Raw genomic sequence first — 21988 nt, 5'->3', positions numbered from 1 at the left:
TTTCTTTTTTTTTTTTTTTTCCCCTTTCAGCTACTAACTGCTGACTGGGATGTTTTGCAACAAGGTAAATTAGTTTTCAGGTTTGTCCTACTCGTTTTAACTGATACGAGGATTCCTTGCAGCAGCACTCATTTCCTGTTAAAGTGAGTGAGGTGGCAAAACCTGGGTGTGTTTCACTGGGTGTTGTGCACCATAGCCAACCAGCTCTGAGGGGGCCTTTCCAAATCAGGCAGTTCTCCCTGAAAAAGGACATTTCCTTCTAACATAATTATTAAAACTTGTGCTTCCAGTAGTTGTCTAATTGTGCACAATGCTATATGGGCAGAGAAGAAGATCTGCCCTGGTGAGACTGAAATAGAGACAAGGGAAAACAGGCAGCTGGTGCCTGGAAGATGATGTTTGGGGTGTGCTAGCCCCCAGCATGCCAGGGGCTTTGTGGATGGCTTGGTGTTAGGAGGAGGAGAAAGCCCATGCTCCAGACAGGGCAGCCTCACAGCTGTAAGGAAGGAGCAGATCATAACCCTGGTTTGATTTCTGGCAAGTCACCTCCTTCTTGGCTTTGGTTTCCTCCCAGCAGGACCCTCCACAGGACTGGGAAGACAAATTGATGTGTGCACTCAGTGCTTTTCCAAGTATTTAAGTAATGGAGTGTTAGGAACAATTTTATTTTTGTTTGAATCTGGTTAGTTTCTCTGAGACTAAATTACTGCATGCAGAAGCCATAAATGGGGGAATAATAGGTCCTGTCTAAGCTCCCTTAGGAGACAATGTGCCATTTTTATGCCTGAGTGGGGACATTTTTGATTCTTTAGGTCAAACCCTAGCAATTCATTGGTTTAGACCCATAGATCAGGGTGATTCAGTTGTCAATTTAAGAGCCATCTATCAGCTGCAGTCTCATAATCCCAGGGTAACTGGTCCCAGCCTCCTGCTCAAAGCAGGTCAGCCACAGGATCAGACCAGGTTGCTCATGGTGTCCAGGACGGAGGTTGCTTTGCAGCCCTGGGGCTCCCCTAAGGAGCTTCCTGCTCTCTTTTTTGTTACAGAATGAAGAGGAGGAAATCAAGCTGGAGATAAACATGCTAAAGAAGTACTCCCATCACCGGAATATTGCTACATATTATGGGGCTTTTGTAAAGAAAAGTCCTGCAGGCCAAGACGATCAGCTCTGGGTGAGTGTTCAGTGTCATTTCTGCTCATCAGATTTACAGCTCCTTCTTTAGAGTTCCAGCATGCTTGGCTTGGACTCTGTCTCAGTGAAGCTCTGAAGTCATTGTTCTGAAGAATAACATATAAAAGAGAGAAATTACTCCTCCCTAGACATCTTCCATCCCTATGATTTCCTTTGAGGATGGGCATAAAGTATATTATGATTCTTGTGACTGCTGCTGTCATTCTGATTTGTTGCTTGAACCTTTTTTTTTCCAAATTAAATTCTTTTACTGAAGTGAAAGTGATTGTCCTTTTTGCCTTCTCTTGTTCTTGTTGCTTTCCTCTCCTTTTTTCAGATGGAAAATGAAAAAAAAAAAGAAACAGAGGAATTGACAATAAAGAAAAGAAGAATAATGAATCCTCCAATTTTTTGGCTGCAAGATTTTTGAAGCTCTGCAGCAAAATGAAAAATTTCAAATTTTAAAAAAATTCCCATGTTTTTCAGTGCTGTTAACTCTTGCTATTCCAGTTTTGTATATACTAAAAGAAACCCCCAAAAAAACTTATCTAAAACCTGCAACAGGAGAGGAGCACTAGTGAGGTTTTTTATTTATTTAGCAGCGTGTGTGATTCAGGAAATGAGATTTTAAGTCACTTGGCATCCGAGGAGGCAGCATGTAGTTTGCCATGGCTGGGCTGTGCTGGAAGTGGGTGTTTGCAGGTGTTCTCCCTGCTGGCCCTGGCAGAGCTGTGTAAAGGTGCCTGTGTGTGTTTGTCTCCTGCAGCTGGTGATGGAGTACTGCGGTGCAGGCTCTGTCACCGACTTGGTAAAGAAGACAAAAGGGAACTGTTTCAAGGAAGACTGGATTGCTTACATCTGCAGAGAGGTTCTCAGGGTGAGTCCTGCCAGCAGAGCTTCGCTGCTCATTTGCAACAAAAAGGCCTTTCCAAGCCTTTGGTTGCTAAAATAGGTCACTAATCAGCATTATTGTTTAAAGGTTGTGATCCATGGGGCTTGTGGGCTATGGTTCTTGAGTTCAGAGGAGCCCTGAGAGCTGGCATGGTGGCTGCTTGGCATCCTGTGTTTTTGTAGCTAATCCCATTTTCTGTATGAAGAACAGAAAATTTCTCTTTCCTATGGCAAATAGCCATCTTTTGAAATTCCAGACACTGGGCACCTAGAAAAGGAAATAAATTTTCTGTTTTCAGTATGTCTGCCCTCCACATCGGGAGATCTTCAGCTCAGTGCTTCAGCTGTTCATGCTTGTAAGATCTCTGTCCATAATTCCTTTACCTGCATACACTCAGGGGTCTCTTTCCCACACTATTAGAGACAATGTTGAGAGAGCAGCATTCCAAAATCTTAGAGGTGGCCCTGCTGGGACAGTATTTCCCAAGACAAATCTTGGGGCTATATTTCATTCTATGCAGGCTGAAGGCTGCTTTTTTTTTTTTTTTCCTGGAAAGTACAGAGAATAAAACAATTCCCAAGTGTAATCTAGTGAACTAGCCTGGAAAAAAAATATGATGTTGGAGCCAGTCATTCTAAATTGAAAATCCGTTACAGAGTAACTGATCTGTCTTCCCTATAATAGAGTTTTGCATCTTTTCTAAATAATGGTAAGATAAATGTATATTCTGAGAGCGGGAATTTAGATGGCATGCTGAAGTAATGCTTGAATAAGGGTAAAACTTCGTTTCTAGGGCATAGGGGTTGAGAAATGTGCTCAGCAGAGAATATTTGCCTTCTTACAGGGATTTGGCACTAGCCTGAGGATTATAATCATTATATCTGGAAAGTGTGGGGAGTTCTGCAAAAGAAAAAAAACCTTAATGGTGTGGTCAGGTTGTTCCTCATTGGTGTGGCTGTAATGTCTCTGTTAAAGCAATTGATGTTAAAACATTTGTTTTATGATCATGCAACTGAAAACTGTAACAGCATGTTGGTAAAACAAGGGATTGGATCTAATCATGCTTGTTTCAAGACAAAATGGCGCAGTTGCGCATGGATTGACAGTGCTTCCTTCTGGAAAATTTACAAGCTGGGTGGAAGCTCTCTTTGAAGCCATTAATATTAGAGAGGCTAAATACTGTGAGTGAAGCATCCCTGGATTACTATAATGGATTATTTCCATGTGTTCCTTTATGTCTATGATAGTTCAACCATGGGCAATTTTGAAATGCAGGAGGAGACAGCAAAATATTTCCTGATTGAAAACAATATTTGCTGCATTCAAAAAGAGGTCTGACATGGTATTTTTAACTTTCTCTACTCCATTTACCACTGAATTTCTCATTTTGTTGAATGGAAAATTTAGGCCACTGCAACCAGCCAGCTGCTGTCTCTGGCCCTCATACAGAGCATTCTGCTTTGCTTTTTTCCCTTTTGTTTGCTTTTAGCATAGAGTCTAAGGAGTATCCTTGATTCTGAGACAGAAGTTTAAAATATTCCTACCTCGTTCTCTTCACACTTGAGGCAGGATGCTCCACCATGGTCAAGCCTCTGGTGAAGAAGAGAATCAAACTTCCAGTTGCTGTCTTCTCTCCTCCCTGAAAATGTTGCTAGTAATACCTAAAGGACTTTCCTTATGAATAAAGACTGAAAAGGGCAAAAGTGTAAAAAGGCAGCAGTGCTGTACTCAGGGTAGTGTTAAGAAGAAAGAATAAGGCAAATCTAGTTTTCTTTTAGGGCTTGGCACATCTTCATGCTCACCATGTCATCCATCGAGATATTAAAGGACAGAATGTTCTTCTCACAGAAAATGCAGAGGTAAAATTGGGTAAGTTTCCTTAAATGAGTGCTAGAAACCTGTTTGTTACAATTTAGGATTTCCATCTTGACTTCAAAGGAACTTTCAGTAACCTAAGTGCAGCATGTGTGCCAAGTATGGTTAATGCTTCTGCTTTCAAGGTGTGTGTAATGTAGAAAGAGTTGAAAATGTCAAGTGTTCTGCAAGGGTGTCCCCCAGCCTGAAGGCAATGCAGGCACACACAGAACCAGCCCAGGAAGTCACAGCACCATCAGGTCTTCACAGAGGATCCTGGCATGCAAAAGACTTCCAAAGTAAAAAAGTTGGGGGAACAAATTTTGCTAATCCATTTTTCTAAAGGAAGTAGTCTTAGAGATTTGCATAAATCTGACAATAGGTGGAATTACTCATGTGAAAGGGCTATCACTGAATAACAGGCATCTCTCAAAAAAGTTGGAGGGTTTACTCATTTCCTTTTATTACCGTGACATGTCAGTGTTGACAACTTCTGACTTTCTGAAACTAAACTCAAGTACGTATCTCTCTTGAGATGTCTTTTATGTTTTGGAAAGACATCACAGGGAAGTGTTTTAAAGGAGAAATCTCAATGGGAGCACTATTTGTGATGATCTTTACAATCCCTCTCTCTTTATCTAAAACAATTCCCTGTAGAGTTGGAAAACAACAAATAATAAACATGGCTTGTGGATGTGGGGTAGTATGTTTGGTTGGAGCAAGTAAAAATAGGTACTTTAAATTTCATTATGGTTTAATCTTGTGGCAAAAACATAGCTTCAGTGAAGTCAAGGGGAGTTTTGCTGTCTAATTAAATGAAGGCAGGATTTTTCTTGTAGTCTCTAAATCATATGTACTAATTGTCAACTGTTCCCTCTTAGAACAGGTAAGATGGGGATGTTGTGTGTTTTTATGGTCTTGTATAGTTACTTCTTACACCATTCTTCACATGGTTGACAAAACAGTTAAACCTTTTTAACTCTGGGCAAAAAAAATGAAACAGATTTACTGAGTATAATGGTTTTAAAAAAGAAAAAAATAAGTTGTTTCCAGAGAGATTTAGCTCATGTGTCTTAAGGCAAAGAAGCTAGAGAGCCAAGAGGTTCTCAGTTCAATTCTGTTCCACCAGAATTGCTTCCATCAGAAGCACAGAGCACAGAATGATCCCAAAGGTCAGCTACAACTTCTTCTTGGAGGTTTGCTAAGCAGCCACGTGAATTATTGCACTACAAATAATTTCAGCTTGCAGATAATTTGGAATGAGACAACATCAATGAGAAAATTAATCCCTGAGGGTAACCACAGGGCTGTCTCCTTTCAGTCCTTCTCTCTCGCCCTCCTTTGTCTCTGTGAATACCACTCCAGTGCTATCCCAGTGGATACAATTACTGTATTTTGGGGTTTTGTTCAAAGAGAAATACAATCACATAATTACTGGTTGTATGGACTCTTTTCATATGTGAACAAAGCCATTTTGCTGTACAGTCCTTAGGACAGTACCACCGTTTCCAGCTCAGAGAGAACACACGACTCACTCATTGTATGATCTAAGATGAGAATGAAGTAGTAGATTCTCCAGTTTGTTCTGAGATAGTGTGTGAACATAGAGAAGGATTTATTCCAGACACCTCAGAATGAAGTGATATGGTGGTTCTTTCCAGCTTTCACAAGTAGCTATATTAGACACATCCAGATTTTTCTTGTGTGTATTTTTCTTTCAGTCTAGTTGAAGACCTTGAGTCCTACTCAATGTAGCATTTAAATTAAGTACAAATTATTCCATAATGTCTTGTAGAGCAGTTCCTCTTGCTGTAACCCACAAGGCAGATTTATTAAATTCTTCTGTCAAAAAGAAGGGGAAAAAAAGTCAGTTAAATCTCAGCGATTGGACAAGGCATGCTGGAGGAGCTCAGGTTTCATATATAGTGTAGGCCAAAGGTTTGATGTTCTAAACAGTATAAAAGTGACCAAGCACACGCTGTGCCATGTGGATACAACTTCTTGCTAATTTCTTTACCTCTTCTTGGCTTTTCAGTGGATTTTGGTGTAAGTGCTCAGCTGGACAGGACGATTGGGAGAAGAAACACATTTATTGGCACCCCGTATTGGATGGCACCTGAGGTCATTGCTTGTGAGGAGAACCCAGACTCTACATATGATTACAGAGTAAGTGTTAAACACTCCGTAAGGTAAGAAAACATGTGGGTTATTGCTGAAATCCTGCTCATTTGAAAAGTTAAAGCTTCCTGCCTTTTAAACCACAATAATACTAGAACTGTACAAACAGAAGTATTTGTAATATGTGGGTGGAGGCTCTTTTTAAGAGTGAAGTTTCACTGTGAGTATTTTTTTTTAATTTTTAGTACATGAAATGAACTTTCATGAACTTCTCTGCAATAAAAAAAAGTACTAAGAAGTTTGCAGGTCTGGGTAGAAAAGAAAGGAAGAGAGGATTTCCAAAGGAATACTTGAAGTAGTGTAATAGCAATATGGCAAATTACTGCACACTGTGGTAGAGCTGTTTTGCTCTGTACTCAGCTGTGAATCCTGAGTTAATTAGCAGTAATTGGCAGTATCCCTTTGCTCATTCATGAACATGTGACTGCAAGTGGTTTCCCATCCTGGAATGATTTCTGGTCAGTGTCAGGGTGGCTGAGGCACAGAATTTGCTGTATTTCAGTTTATGGTCATTACCATGCAGCATGATTTCCAGGGATGGTTCCTGGCAGGAATCTTCTGGGTGACATTGCAGTCGCTCTTTTAGTTCAGGTGCTCTCTCCATTGCCACTTTGCACCTCTCCTTCCAGCTGTGTCTTCTGAAATATTTATGAGAAAAACATGTTGCTGCTTCCATTTCCTGGTGATTCAGAGGCTGTAATTCTCCCTTGCTGAGACCTGTGCTGCACTGGCCTAGGGAGGTCATGTCGTGTGTGTCAGTGATGACTAAAGAAATTTTTTTTCTATATCATATCTTCTACTGAAACTTCAAGAAGTTAATGTCTTGTCTTCATTCCCTGTCCCCAGTTATTTCCTTCTCTGAATGTGTACTTACCAGAAGATATAAAAATGTGCACCCCTAATTCTTGAGCTTTCTTTGCCTTCAGTAATAATCCTAGTTTGCCTGCTTCCAAATAGATTCTGAAGATGGTAGTTTAAAACTGATCAGCAGAGAGTTTTGGAAGCACTTTTGCAAACAATCCTCTGACTCAGAAAGGTGGCACAGAGCTGGTCTTTCCCACAGAGACTTACACCTGATAGGATGGGCTAAGTTAGCAGGAAGCTGCTCAGGAACTTCTTGCACTTCAAAAAAACTAGAACAAACAAGACAAAACTAATACAAATATATCCACATAAATGTGTTTGTATACTCAGTGAGCTTTACAAACACTGCTGTCGTCCTCCCTTACACCTGTCTGCCTCTCGTGCTTTGGAACTCCAAACCAAAATTCCTTGTAGCCTGGATGTTTCTCTCACTGTCCTCAAAACCTGCAGTACTACCCCTTGAAGACTCTTAATTTTCAGTAATTTACTTAATTACAAGTCAGGACTGTGGATCTATGGAATCCCCACCAGTTTTGTTGCTGAATCCCTCCGTGAACTTTGATGTGAACTGGCTTTCAGCTTGTGTGAAGAGTTCAGGGCAGCTGGACTGAGAGGGCTCTGTCAATAAAGTTAGATTTCGAGTGCTGGGCTAGGCATGAGCTGCTATTCATGTAATGCTTATTCCCTCTAATCTTTGAAGGTTTTCTGTCACTGTTTATTTTAAAGGTGAGTTTTAGAGAAGCTCTGCAAGGTGGTTTGGCCATGTGCCTCTCATTTGGCTACATTTAGATACAAAGAATAGTGAAATAATGCACATGATTAATCAAGTGGAAACGTGAAGTTTTTACAGCCACTGATGGTGGCTGCAATTTACCTTCCATGATCAAAACCTGGCCCTTGGCATCCAGGTCAGCTGGTAAAGAGAACTCCACTCTGTTAACTGAGCTGAGCATTCATTGTGGCATAAATCTGACTGCATGATGTACTCTTCTCTCATGTGCCCAAAAATGTGTGACTAGAGGCTTTGTACAGAAAAAAACAGACCCCAAGGCCTGACTATAATTCTTGTTCCATCAGTGTAGAAACTCAGCAATGACTGCTCTGAAATAAGCATTAAAACCAAGAATTATTTTTGGCCAGAAGGAAAAGGGTGAGGCATTGCTGTGTCTTGCTGCCTCATGAAAACAGATTTAGGACATATATTTAAACAGTGCCTGCAATATTCTGTCTGGCTCTTGTTTTTTGAATGCAGAAGGTCTACATTTTGGGGCTGGCTGCTTAAATGATGGATCAGCTGTTCAGAGTTGCATGGGGAATGGGAAGCTTCTGGCTATTAGCACATTTCCTAAAAGCTCAGCAGGGAGTGGGAAGGGAGCAGAATATTTGCCACTCCAAGTGAAACAGCATGATCCACGGGAGATCTAGGGAGGCTGTAAAAAAAAACCCAAACCCAAGAAGAAAACAAACAAGCAAAACAACCAAGCTTGGATCTGCAAGCTGCAATGTGCATTGTTTCTTTTCCTTTTCCTGCAGAGTGACCTGTGGTCTCTGGGAATCACTGCTATTGAAATGGCTGAAGGAGCTCCTCGTAAGTGATTTGGTATAAAGGTGGGGGTGTTCTGTGTTAAAACAACTCATGCTTGGCAAATGCACTGATGCACAGAATTCTGGTTCTATCTGTATCTTTAAAAATACTCTATGACTTTTTCCTCATTTGTACTCTTGCTTTCTTCTTTCTTTTAGACTCTTTCAGTCTGTATTTTGGTTCCTTGCCTTTATTTCCTGGGGAAACAAAACTTCTTTTCTTAAAGCTCTTGTTAGCATTAGTTTGTTGATTGCTGCCTGTGGATACAACTAAACAGAAGTGATTGATATGTTAGCAGAAAATACTGACAGGAGTGCCTTTGGGTTTATGTCACTAAAAAAATAATGGCAGTGGAAGAAGGTAGGCTTAAAGGTTATATTTTTACTCTGAAACTGACTTGTTTCTCACAGATTTTGGGACCAATACATAATTTACTCACATGTAATAGCTTTGATCCATGACCACACTCTCAGCCTGACAGCAGATTGCCACAGGTTCACAGCCTGCTGCCCCCACACTCCCACAGAGCCTCTTTCAGGTCATGCAGCGATCTGTGGGTGCAAGGTCCTCGTGCATTTTTGTTGGCATGGAGGGCTGGTGGCTTTGCCCAGCTCTTGCAGAGCAGATGGGATGTGTGGGGTATCTGGTCACTGCTGAGAGAACGGGAGATGAAATCCATCAAACTCTGGCCTGAGCCTGAGAGCACGTAGGCTGTTTTTAAACAACCCACTTGGCTGTTCTCCCATCAGACTTGGTTTTTAGCAGGAGCCAGCTGGAGTTCAGGAGCACTTTCTGACCCTGTGCTTTAGCCAGACTGAAGCTTAGTCCCGAGACATGAGTCCATAGGGAGTTTTCTTTGGGAGAGACTTTGAAGTTTTGCTAGCCAGTTCCTCATATATTTGATGTTTTCCCTAGTTTTGACAGGGAATTGCTGTGGATTATGTTCTGTTTACTATAGTACAACAGTGTCTGGGACCCAGAGTTAGAAACCAGACTTCTGCCCCTCATTTCCACTATATCATGTACTATTGAACATACCAAGGAAAAAGTCAAAGCCAGAACCAAATGTGAGAATGGCAGGTGGAGACAGACAGAGAAATTAATAGAAGGTAGGGAAAGCTTTACCAGAGCTTCTCACTTCTACTGGTTCTGTAATGCTTTAAGTCCATTTCTGTTAAGAGCATCACTGCTGAACACCTAAATATTACGTGAACACCTAAATATTACAAGAAATCGGCCTCCATGTAGTTCCTATCTGTTGTCATTCAGTAGCTCTGTTAGGTGAGGGAAGTCCTTTTACCCTCAACATTTCTCCCTGCCAGATAGAGCACACTCAAAATTCCATACAAAGTGCCTGGGGATGCTATTTGCTTTCTCCCGAGTTCCTTGCAGCTTCAACTTTCCACAGCAGTATCCCTGAAGAGAAGTGCAGTGAGCTGGAGAGAAGGTAGCTTCTGAATGCAGGACTGGAATCTGTGGCAGGTTGCCTGATAATGGGGATCCCATTTCCAGAGCACAGGGTGGATGAAATGTGTTCTCTGTCATTCTGCTCTGTGCCACGGTGCAGGTTGTGAGCTCTGTGCTTTGTATCATCTTTTCTTCATCCTGGGTTTTCTCTTATGCCATGAAAAGTGTGGCAAAGAGTTTGGTTAAAATGGAGCTTATCATTTATCTGAAACCAGAAGCCAGATAGAATAACTAGATAAATATTTCAATCTGAGCTTTAACTTCTGTTTATATGAAAACATGCTTTCGTGTGTGGGAGAGATGAGCTTTTTTATGTCCTTCCAAAGCTAAGTATATAGAAAATATGAAGAAAGTTGTACTTGTTCTTGCCTTGCAGCCTTTCTTTTGAATCTCTTTTAGCTGGAAAGCTCTGTGTACTCAAGAGACTTGATTTATTGGTTGTGGAGTGAATTTGGTCGGCTCTTGGTGGGGTTCTGGGGCGGATGCTGTGATTTTGGAAGTGGAGGTGTTTGGAGGTGGGAATTGAGGTCACAGGGGGTACGCGTGTCCTTCCGTAATTTGTGGTTTCCTTTGCAGCCTTGTGTGACATGCATCCCATGAGAGCACTCTTCCTCATCCCAAGGAACCCGCCCCCAAAGCTGAAATCCAGAAAATGGTAAAGAGATGTGTAAAAAACTGTATTTTTCCTGTAGTGGGCTTAGGACAAGGGCTTTTAGCTCTCTTGTTCAGGAACAATGATTTTGTTAAATCATGTAGTTATCTAGGAGGTGATTCCTAAGCTATTTCTAAGAGGGCAGATATAGTTGACCTTTGGGAAGCAACACCTTTCTTTTTGAATTCTCCCTAAACTATGGCAGTTGTTTCATTTTGGTGTCTGTGGCAGAAATTGCAGGGTAAGCAAGGAAGGCTTAGATGTGCTGCTTGGGGTCAGGGCTTTATCAGAAGATTTCTTGGACATTGTGGGGCTAATGGCAGTCACCTCCCCTACAGGGAATTACTTTTTGTTTTAAATTAAATGTCTAAAGAAAATCTTCACCTTATCAAAAGGTCAAGGACATTTTTGAAAGGCTTGTGTTTGCCATATTGTAGTTTGGTTGATCAGGATGTAAATTCAAGGTAACAGCTCCTCTGAGAGGGTGGTGAGGTGGAGTTCACCTTCAGCTCTGTGCTGGTCACAGGAGTCTCACTGGTGGCAGAACTCCAATTGTCTCTCTCAGTTCCAGTGTAGAAGGAAACCTTGCAAAGTTAGTGCTCTCCACCACCCAGGGGTAGTGCTTGGTCCACAAATTGGAAAGGATTATTGGTCTTTCTCCACTGTTGTGTCTTTTTTAGGTCAAAGAAGTTCCTAAACTTTGTTGAGAGCTGCCTTGTAAAGCATTATTTGCATCGCCCGTCCACGGAGACCCTGCTGAAGCATTCCTTCATCCGCGACATGCAGAACGAGCGGCAAGTGCGCATCATGCTGAAGGACCACCTGGACAGGACAAGGAAGAAGAAAGGAGAAAAGGGTAACATGGCAAAACCAAAATGAAGGACACTTCAGAGGGCGTGTCCTCTTCAGATTTGGCAGCAGAGCACAAGGCAGATGCAGCTAAAATACTAGAACCAGGAAAACTGAGAAGTTGTTGTCCTCAATAGTGGGGCCATTTTGAAGATTTCTTTGTTGAAGCCTGGGACTTTAATGGTGGTTTAGTGCTAAAGTCCTTGGAACCTTGAGTTATTGAGAGCAGCCCTGATGCTAGCAGGGAACAAGGACTCCAGGTTAAGTCTGGGTCTCTGCTTTTTTGAGCAGTGCTCCACAAGTGTTTCCTGGTCTCTCAGTTCATATTTCTGTACCAGATCAAATTGATTTACCTGTTGGATTTCCATATAATTTTGTCTTGTGAGTTCTGTAGGGGCAGCAGGACTCTTTAAGTGTTTTGCAATGGAGTGCACAAAAAAGACCTGGAGAAGTGGAGAAGACGCCCAAGGTCCAGTAAAATACAGATGTTAGAATGAATCCCTCCCTTGACAGTGTGTATGAAGTAAAAGAGAATTCAGATTGTTCCAAATGCCAGCCTTACCCTTCTGAGGAAAAGCTGCAAGAAGCAGTGCAGGAATTGGGGTGCAAAGGGGACAGAGACGCGTGGCCTATTGATCAACGACCCTTCCCTCTCTCCCCTTTTCCCCTTCTGCATGTTTTATACTGCCAGAAGCACTGTGAGGATCAAGGACTGTGAGAGCAAACTTGGAAAGCACTATGGTGTTGGAAGGTGTCTTATAAATCCTCTGATTTGACAACGGGAATATTTGCACCTAAAATGAAATTGCTGTTGCAACGTAAATTTACTGACTCCAGTAGTAGTTGCAAATTCTGCCACCTCTTTCAGCTATGAATCTCAAAGCAGACTGAAATGGAAAGATAGTGAGTTGGAATTTCTCACAAATGCCCTTGAGAGGAGTGGAGGAGTGCAAAGATGTCACTTCTTCATAAATAGTTATATTTTGTCCTAAAAATGCTATTTTTAATCAAAACTCCTCTGAAAAGGAGAATAGTGTGGAATTGCCAGACTACACACTTCAAAATAGTAACTTTTAAAAAAATGAAGTCCCAGTTTAGCATGTAATACAGCCAACAGTTGGGTAGGACCAGTTTGAAATTATCCTGTAAAAACTGCATTCAAGTGTCTTGAAGAGGACTTTATGGGTTAGCTTTTAAAACATTGTGCTAAAGCTATTATTAGTTTTTGTTACCTTTTTTTGCTTACTTTATTATTCCCTTTGATACAAAAGGAAACCTGGATTTACTGGTGGCCTCAGCATAGCCATGACAGGTACAGAGCAGCAGAGCAGGGCAGTGCAGGCTTTTATGTCCTATCTGAATGTCTCTTTGAAGAACCCCTCTGCTTGTGGTGCTGTGGGGGTTGGGTTTCTCTGTGGGTTTAGCCTAATTTGTTTCAGATTATGGAAGTAGGTTAGTTTTGCAAAACCAATACAGTCAGTCACAGGAAAAGGTGGGTGTGAGTAAAGGGGCTGCCCTGAATCGTTATCTGAACTAGATTTTGGATTATGTACATGGATATTTTGCCTCCCCTCAGCCTCCTACTACAACATGTGGCTTTTAAATTCCAATTCCTCCTTAGCCTGTAGTTCAGGATGAATGCTCAGAAATAAAGTTCAAGATCATATCTTAAATAACAGCATCCTCCTCTGGCGTTTGTTTATTCTCTTTTTTAGAAGAAACGGACTATGATTACAGTGGAAGTGAGGAGGAAGATGATGAGCTGAATGAAGATGAAGGAGAACCAAGGTTAATTTTATTACTGAAATAGAAAAATTGACTGCCCAAGCTGTTCTCAGTGAAGGCAGCTCTTCTCAGCCAGAACAGCTTTCTTAACTTGCTCTGAATCCCTAATCTCCTGGGTCCCCTTTGGTGGCTTTAACTGTTTTGTAGCTTTCAGACATAACTGCAGAGTATAAAATGTCTGTAATAAGCTGCTGCTTTAGTTTCCTTGCAGTAGGGGGGAAGCTGTCTAATGAAGGACCCAATAATCAGCTTCAGGCTGGTTTGTAGCACACCAAGTGTGGTTGCAGAGTCAACTGCCAGAGACAGATCATGATTTGATAACATAGGGCAACAAACAGTCCCAAAGCACCTCGTTTTCTCTCTTTAATGATATGTTTTATCATGTAGAAACCTCTTTGTTTCAGCTCCATAGTTAATCTCCCGGGGGAGTCAACGCTCCGCCGTGAATTTCTGAGGCTGCAGCAGGAGAACAAAAACCGTTCGGACCCTCACCGGCAGCAGCAGCAGCTGAAGGACCAGGAGAAGTACAAGAAGCAGCTGCTGGCAGAGCGGCAGAAGCGCATCGAGCAGCAGAAGGAGCAGAGGAGGAGGCTGGAGGATGTAGGGGGCTGGCTTGTGTTGTCATTCCATGTCTCATCACAAATGAAAAACGTGCCTGTAGGGAGTAGGTTTTGCAAGGCAAGAGGGCTGTGTTAAATTGTCAGCTCAACCTGGATCGTAGCCTTGAGAGACCTGTGACACGTTTGAACACAGTGGTTTTAGATGGGCTCTGTCCTTTCCCTGCTGATAACCTGCCCTGAACTCTGTGAGTAGAAGACAAAGGGCATTTTGCTTCAGTAGGTTTGGTGGTGGTAGTCCTGGCAGATGGGGGTGAGAGGTCCGCATTTCTTCCTCATATATGTTTCCCATTTTGCAATCTGTTGGCCTGGTCCAGAGTCTTGGTCCTGCTTTTGTTTAAGATATTAAAGGACAGCTGGTTGCCTTTTCAGTTGCCTGACACTGTCTTAGAGGCAGAGCTAAATCATAAAATCACAGAACCATTAAGGTTGGAAAAGACCTCTAGGATCCTGTCCAACTACTAACCCAACCCTGACATGTCCACCAGTATATCTTGGTCTTAAGTGCCACATCCACATACTTTCTTTAACACTTGCAGGAAAAGTGGTTCCATCTCTTCTTTGGACAGTCTGTTCCAATGCTTGACCAGCCTTCCAGCAAACAAATTTTTCCTAATATCCAATTTAAACCTCCCATGGCACCACTTGTTTGTTACCTGGGAGAAGAGCCTGACCCCTGCCTGGCTACAGCCTCCTGTGAGGGAGTTGTGCAGAGCAGCAAGGTCCCCCCTGAGCCTCCTTTTCTCCAGGCTGAGCACCCCCAGCTCCCTCAGCTGCTCCTCATCAAACCTGTGCTCCAAAGTCCTCCACAGCTCTGTTGCTTCTTTCTGGACACACTCCAGCCCCTCAATGTCTCTTTTGCAGTGGCACAACACAAAAATCACCAACTTGTCTCTTCTCTTGAGTATCTGACAAAACTCGAGCGTTGTGTGAACACTTCAGAGCTGACATCTATGAAGCACAGTGCTGCTCCAGCAAAATGGAGCACTCTGAAAAGAAAAACCCTTCCTTCTTGAAATGTTAGGAAGACATTCGTCATTAGATTAGTGCCAGCTCTCGGGGAGATCTCACATGCCTCACAAATTACAGATCTCTGCCCTGGGCTGCCAAAGGGCAGAGGTTTCAATTCAGGTTTGGCAGCCACTGTGGTGGTAGCTTGTCCCTGCCCACTTTTGCTCTGTGGTGTGTCAGGTGTCCCTGCTTTAGTGTCTGCAGAGCAGGAAATGGACCTTGTGATTTATGAGCACTGGCATCAGTAATTGGTGGGTACTAAAGTAAAGTAAAATAAGCAATGTTGTTCCCTGGCTTTCTTCCAGCACCAGAGGCGAGAGCAGGAGCTACGAAGGCAGCAGGAGTGTGAGCAGAGGTGGCCAGAGGTGCAAGTCAGTCAGAGGAAAGAGGAAAGGGGTAAAGAAGACAAAAGGGCTGTGGAAGATGAATACTTCATAGTAGATGGACAAAGGAAATTAGAAAAGAAGCAGGTATGAAGAGGGTGTTCACTGACAACAGTTTGCAGCTCCCTGTTCTGTATCTGATGTCTTTCTGAGCTCCCTGAGGTGTTCCCATCCTCTGAGTCACAGACCAAGGAGGGACTTCATTAAACATTTAATGCCTCTTGTTCTCAGATTTAGCCTGCCTTTGAGTTAACTTAGATGTTACTGAGTCACTGTCCTTATCTACAGCAGGGACACTGCCTTTCCCACTTTTGTCCCTGCTGTTGTTCCTCTGTGCTGAATTGCTCTGATTGAAATTCCTTTACCCTGAAAGCTTCCAGCCTCAGCTAAACCTAAGCTTAAATCTCCAATCCCTATTTTGCATTCATGTTGTAACCAAGACTATTTCTTTTTCACAAAAACGGTGGAGCAGAGGTTAATTTTAATGCTGAACTGTTATTATCAAGTCTGTCACCTTGACCACAATGGTTTTCAGCTGCAAATTGATTTGTAATCAAACAGAAGCATGCAGTGTTTGATTAAAGACCTCTGGCTTTAGTAGAAGTAAAAAGAACAAATATGATTTTCTGACCTGCTGTCTAGAAAGCCAGACAGTGTTTGGTGCCACTCTATTCTTCCTGTTGCTGGGGGTTCTGACTCTTCTGTCAGCCCTGCTGGAATTGTGGTCGCTTTGTTCTTTGAAAAGCCACTATTTCCAGCAGGCAACTTGCTTGTCCTCCAAGGCATCATTGTCTCTGAGGTTCATCACTCTCTGCTTTCAGAAGATGGAGGATGTGCAGCACAACAGGAAGATGCACAGAACTCTCCCCAAAGATCAGACACAGCTGCTGTCTCTCCAGCATGACCACAAGCAGAAGAAGGAACTTTCCAAGAGTCCAAATGCAGGAGTGCATCCTCCATCAAGCAGCACAAGCAAAGAGGTACTGTCTTGGCCAGGGCAGCATTTTGGTGCTAATGTAGTTGATGCAGTTGATGTAAGAATGTTGACGCAGAAAGCAGAGATCTGTAAACCTACATCTGGAGCTTGACCTGTCTTTCTGCACACTTATGCTACAGTCTTCAGTTTCCATTAATATTCAGAGGATAAGGGAGAGGAAGAATTGTTCTGTCACTTCTGTTTGAGTTGAGAGAAGGGTTTGATTGGTGCGTGGAGAAACAAGGTTCTTCTGGTCAATAGGTGTCATTCCCTTGTCTTTCAAAGAGGAGTGAAATAAGGTAATACCACCTGAGGTTTAATAGAGGTCTTTGCCTGATGTTAGGGTTCACAGAATTGACCCAGGCACAGGACAGCATCTTGCCTCCTGAGTACAGATCTCTGTGCCCCAGCAAGGAGGCTGTGATGCCTTTTCTTGTTTTTTTGTGTCCCAGGATAAGGTTTGATGGATCAGGGATAGCCACATACAGTCAGCCTGTACTGCAATCCATTTTCCTCCTTTGCTAACTCTGTCACTATTTCTACCGACTAACTCATTTTGGTCACTGTCATCATGTCATGAAAAGCTCTGGGACCATATCCATGTCATCTCCTCATTCCTAGAATGCTTTTTTATATAATCCCAACTGGTTAACCCAGTTCTGCAGCTGGTGTGTGATTTTTTGTGTCACTAAAGTCTGGGTCAAAAATCTCAGCAGCTCACAGGTGTCTCCTCAGTAGAAGAGTGGATGTGATGTTCTCTTGAGTCATGGCAAAGTATCTTCCCAAAATGCCCAAACAGAGGAATGAGGAGAGCTCATGCACATGTAAATAGGAGAAATGCAGTACAGCTTCTTAACACCTTGCTGCTGTCATCATCTTGTGTGTGTGTGCTGCAACTATTCCCTGAGCAGAAATGTCCTGTATTGATAAACAGTTAAATGTAACTGCCAGGATTGGTGAAATGATGAATTTTAGTAACTGAATAGTCTGCAAACAGCCAAGCAGCAACATGAAGTTAGGAAAACAAAAGATATTAAGCTTCTTGTTAGAGGAGCAGTTTGTGAAAACGAGAGTAATTCTGTTTGAAGTACAACCTAACTGTCAAAACCACAAATGCTCTGGTTCTAGAGGCTTGATTGTAATGACTGATTAAGCAAATTGTTACTGAAATTCGAATGAACTGTTCTGGTATTTGTTTGATGATGGAGGGCTGGGTCTTATTCCAGCAGAGGAGCAAACTGAATGTGGACAGAGAAGTAAGCTGCTTTTTCTAAATACACAACATCAAAGTCAATAGAAAAGCTTTGCCTTTTCTAGGCCTTTAATGGGTGAAAATGCAACTCTGATGATTAATTTATTTTCTACTTTACTGTAGTAAGACAAAAAACCCCAGTAAAATACTGTCTTAGATACTCATCTCTGGTTTTGGCATGTGTTTTGTAAATGACTTCTTGATAGCAAAATGAACTATGTTACAGAATTTAGTGTGCAATCACTGTTAACTTTTAATTTAGTGGTGAAATACGGTATAATTAGTTGCAAATTAGTTGCAGATTGGTTGCTTCTTAGGTTCACAGCATGAGGCTTTTTGTCACTATGGCTACAAAAATATATTGTAGTTTTAAGGATATTGTACAATATTATTTACTTAATCTCAGAACTTCTTGGAACTCACAGATCCTTCCATTAAATTGACAATTGGTGGTACAGGGTTGCCTTTTTTGATTGAGACTTCTTTGTCAGCAGTCCTAACTATTTGCAGTGATCTAAAAATGCTTTAAAGTTGTAACTGTTTTTAACAGGGATAAGTAAGTGATTTTGCTCTTGTTGATACTGATCTTTTCCAGTTCATTAGTCAGAGAGATGTTAGTTCCTGTGTTGAGAGAGACCTGCATGGGGACAGTGGTAGCCTACTCAGGAGTGAGTTTGTTTGTACTTCTTAGGGCTCCCATTTCTAGGACCAATCATCAATACACAGAAGTGCTCGAGAATTATTGTTTCATTGAGACATTAAAAACACACAAAAAATCCTAAACACCTCCAAAACCTCAAGTTTAACATTTGATGGTGCAGAACCCTCTCTTAGGAGTTCCTTGTCTTTGCCATTTGCTTATCCTGTCCCCAGCAGGTCAGGACAATTTTCCCCTGCAGACCTGTGCCAGATGTGAGCTCACTCTGTGCTGTATCTGATCCCACCAGCACCAAAGTGAAGGAGCTGGGAGGCAGACTCCAGGCTAGCTCAGTGCCTGGGTGGGGTTGGCATCAGTTCTGGAAGCCCAAAGTGTCACCTGCATGAGTTTGTATCGGGACCATAATGCCTTTCATGCCAGCGCTGGGCACAGAGCTGAGGGTTGAATTCTCATCTCTGGCTTTCACATTTTCTTCCTTGCTTATGGCAAAATTTGCCTTTCATTATTATGAGTTGCAGGTAATGAAAATGTAGCCTCAAGAGCGTGTTCACTGGAGCTAGAATTTCATGGTGTTTGGCTATAGTTTCTGGTTTCTTGTTTTAGTAGGGGTGGTTTTTTTTAGGTTTTGGTCTTCTTTTTTTCCACAAAGTGGAATAATTTTCCATGCCCTCAGCAGTTTCTAGGCTGTGCTAAGAATATGCTTACCTTTCTGATACAGGCACAAACATCCAGATATAGTGAGAGATACTGTTAAGAATGCCCACCCTGACACAGATAACAGGGTATTTTTATGGCATTAATATCTAGTTTACTGTGAAGAGCTGTTTCCAGGCTGCTGAATCAGAGGATATGCTAAAGATTTATGTTAGAGAATGTGAATTAGTCATGTTGAACAGAACTGAAAAGTGTAGTGGGGTCAAAACCACAGGCTAAAGACTTTTGTGATGAGCAATGCCCTCAGGAAATTTATTCCTTCTAGATCATGTTCCTCAGTCTTTCTCACAATACAAATAACATACCAAAAGAGTGTTTAAGTATTTTAAGGTAGAAAGCAACATTCAGTAATGTCAATGCTGTGGAAGGGAGTAATTAATGCACAGCAAAACAGGCTGCATGTTGTCAAAGATAAGTAAGTATAAACAGATGATTCCTCCCAGCTGAAATCCCAGCCTGCAGCCAAGGGAGTGGCCTAGAATAAAGCAGATGGAAACCCAGGCCCTTCTCTTTGCTGCAGCTTGGAAACTTGATTGGGAAGGAAGGGTAGCAAACTAAGAGAAAACAGTGGTTTGTGCTGTGCTAGGGCTGTCCTCCTTGGAGGGAAGGTCCATCAGAGGTGGTGTGCTCCGTGCTGCTGTGGGACAGCATCCAGCCCACAAAAATGGGGCTCTCTGTGCAATGTGTTGTGCTTTTGTCCTTCCCAGGCCGAGGACCGAGCAAAGAAGAGTGACAGCATCCAGCCCTGCCTGTGGCCGGCGGCGCTGGGACACGAGGCCACCCCGCCGGCCAGGATGGGATCCGGGAGCAGCTCCAGCCCCTGCACCCCCGCGCCCCAGAGAGCCCTGCTCGTGCAGGTACTGCACCCCCGGGAGGAGGCCAGGGCTGGTTCCAGCAGCACAGCCCAGCAGAAACACCATTCCCTGCTGGCACAGAAGTCCTGTGCCAACCAGCTCTGAGGTTTTGCGGTGCCGCCTCTGCTGCTGAGTTCTGTGTGCAATTATACTCGAGCACTGCAGATCAGGGTTAGATAAGAGTTATTTTTTATGTTTGATTGTTTGATTGTATGATCCTAAATGTTTCTTAAACTCGTTGATTTGGCTTGGCATGAGCTTCAGGTGAACATCCTGCATGAAATGCCACAGTCGTAGGATGGTTTGGGTCAGAAGGGACCTCTAAGAGTCAACTTAGCCCAACCTCCCTGCCATGAGCAGGGACATTTTCAACTAGATCACGGTGCTCAGAGCCCCATCCAGCCTGGTTTTGAGTGTTTCCAGAAATGGGGCATGTGCAGCCTCTCTGGGCAACCTTCTCTGGTGTTGTACCACCCTCATCATAAGAATTTCTTTCCTTACTTTCCTAAAGTTCAGGGTTCTGATTTTACCCTTTGCCTAAGCCATATCCCTCAGGACTATGACCTCCACCAGTGTGTGATCACTGCAGCCCCAGCTGCCTCCAGCCTTGAATTCACTGGTTAGCTCCCTGTGCTGGTAACCCTCAGGACCAGTATTGCATCCCCCCTGGCAGGGCTGCCTATCACCTGGCTGGAAAAGTTATCCTCTGTGCATTCCAGGACTGCTGGATTGCCTTCAGCTCACCGTGATGCTTTCCCAGCAGATACCAGAGTAGCTGAAATTCCCCAGCAGGAGGATTTGGGGAAGCAGCTCTCTCCTATCTTGCTTTGGTTTGTGACCTGGAGCGAGTCTCAGAGTCTGAGAGTCTGGGAGGTGGATAATGGCTGGCTCTTAGTGTCTCTGAGTCAAAGCCTCCCTGTGCCTTTCCTCTTCAGGTTGCTTTGCTGTTTGGTGATGATGGAAAAATCACCAGAAGCAGATGTTGTGAGGAGAAAGGCCTCATTTCACCTGTTAGCTTTTACCTGGAAAAATATTTATGTTTGTCTTCTCACATCCTTTTTTTCCAGGGCCTGTTTGTTGTTTCAAGTCACGAGTATTGTAAGTGGGCTGAGTTGATGGCCTGGCTTGCAGCATCAAATCACTGGAGAGCTATTGCAAGGTCTACAAGAAGGACATTTGTATCTTAGCCTTGGGCAGAGGCTGGCAGCTTCCCTGAGGCAAATATTTCAGCCCTGTAATAGCAGTGGGAGCATCCATAGTTTATTGCAGGGCATTTGGGATTCTGCAGGAGTACAGTGGCTGTACAGGGGACAGTCTTGCCCTGCTTGGGAGCCACTCCTGGGATGAGAGGCTGCTTCACCTGGGACAAGTGATCATTCCTCTGCACCCTGTCAGTGCTTTCCCATTTTGTAGCACCTCTCTGAGCTGCTGAGGGAAGTGGTGAGGAATAAAGCAGTATTTACCAACTTCTTTCATGTTTCTTGATGGAGTCTTACACTAAGAAAAATGTATGCTGTTTAGAGTGATGGTGTTACTTAAGGATAATAGCAGCAAGTGATGCACAGTGGTTGCCATGTGATTTCAGTCTCTGCTGGGAGGTGCCCTGGTACCCCTCACAAGGCTCCAGCTGACAGTGCATGTAGACAGGGAGAAGCCAATCTGTGCTGCTGCCTGCTGTGTTCACATGGACTCCACATGAACTTCAGTGGGTAATTTATAAATCCCCTGAAGAGTTATTTTTCCTTTTGCTGGTTGGGAGCAGCTGTTGCTGCTAATGGCAGCATGTTTGGACACGCTGCCTGCATTAACTGGATGAGGTGTTTAGGCAATACAAGTGATGGGTCAGGTAGTCACCTAGAGATTAAAAGACACAAATATACTTGTGAAATTCATTATGTGGGTGCCTAGTTGATTTAAAATAAAAGTGAACTGTGGAGTTGAAATGCAAGCTGAATTCATCACAGATGCTGCACTGAAGAACTTCTAGCCAGGTTTGTCATAGAGGGATCATCTGCCAGCACTGCTTTGCTCAGACAAAAATTACTTTTTATTTTCAACAGTCATATTCAGAGAGATCTTGTGGCACATCCTCGATGCCCAGATCCCTCTCAAAATTATTTCACTGAAAAACTTCACACAGCTCCTGAGGTGAAAGGAGAATGATTTCTCAGTGCCTTACATCCTACCTGTCTGCTGAGGGAAATTGAGATTCAGATTATACCAATT

At 42.9% G+C, this 21988-nt stretch overlaps 1 protein-coding gene across 2 annotated transcripts in view; it reads left to right on the top strand.

Annotated features, from left to right (window-relative positions):
• Window positions 1-21988, top strand: part of NRK (Nik related kinase) — a 90409-nt gene that overhangs the window by 34055 nt on the left and 34366 nt on the right. Inside the window, exons 4-15 of one of the 2 annotated variants that reach the window (XM_077786512.1) lie at window positions 1047-1172; window positions 1938-2048; window positions 3842-3932; window positions 5953-6083; window positions 8493-8547; window positions 10588-10666; window positions 11344-11519; window positions 13228-13300; window positions 13702-13897; window positions 15231-15395; window positions 16133-16288; window positions 19616-19765. In XM_077786512.1, coding sequence (XP_077642638.1) covers window positions 1047-1172; window positions 1938-2048; window positions 3842-3932; window positions 5953-6083; window positions 8493-8547; window positions 10588-10666; window positions 11344-11519; window positions 13228-13300; window positions 13702-13897; window positions 15231-15395; window positions 16133-16288; window positions 19616-19765 — 1509 coding nt within the window. Of the gene's footprint in view, window positions 1-1046; window positions 1173-1937; window positions 2049-3841; window positions 3933-5952; window positions 6084-8492; window positions 8548-10587; window positions 10667-11343; window positions 11520-13227; window positions 13301-13701; window positions 13898-15230; window positions 15396-16129; window positions 16289-19615; window positions 19766-21988 lie in introns of both variants that reach the window. The other variant, XM_031504785.2, reaches the window with a different exon arrangement.

Source organism: Lonchura striata, chromosome 14 (assembly GCF_046129695.1).
Source record: "Lonchura striata isolate bLonStr1 chromosome 14, bLonStr1.mat, whole genome shotgun sequence".
NCBI lineage: Eukaryota > Metazoa > Chordata > Aves > Passeriformes > Estrildidae > Lonchura > Lonchura striata.
The sequence above is the reverse complement of the archived record's forward strand: the minus strand, read 5'-3'. Positions and strand labels throughout refer to the sequence as shown.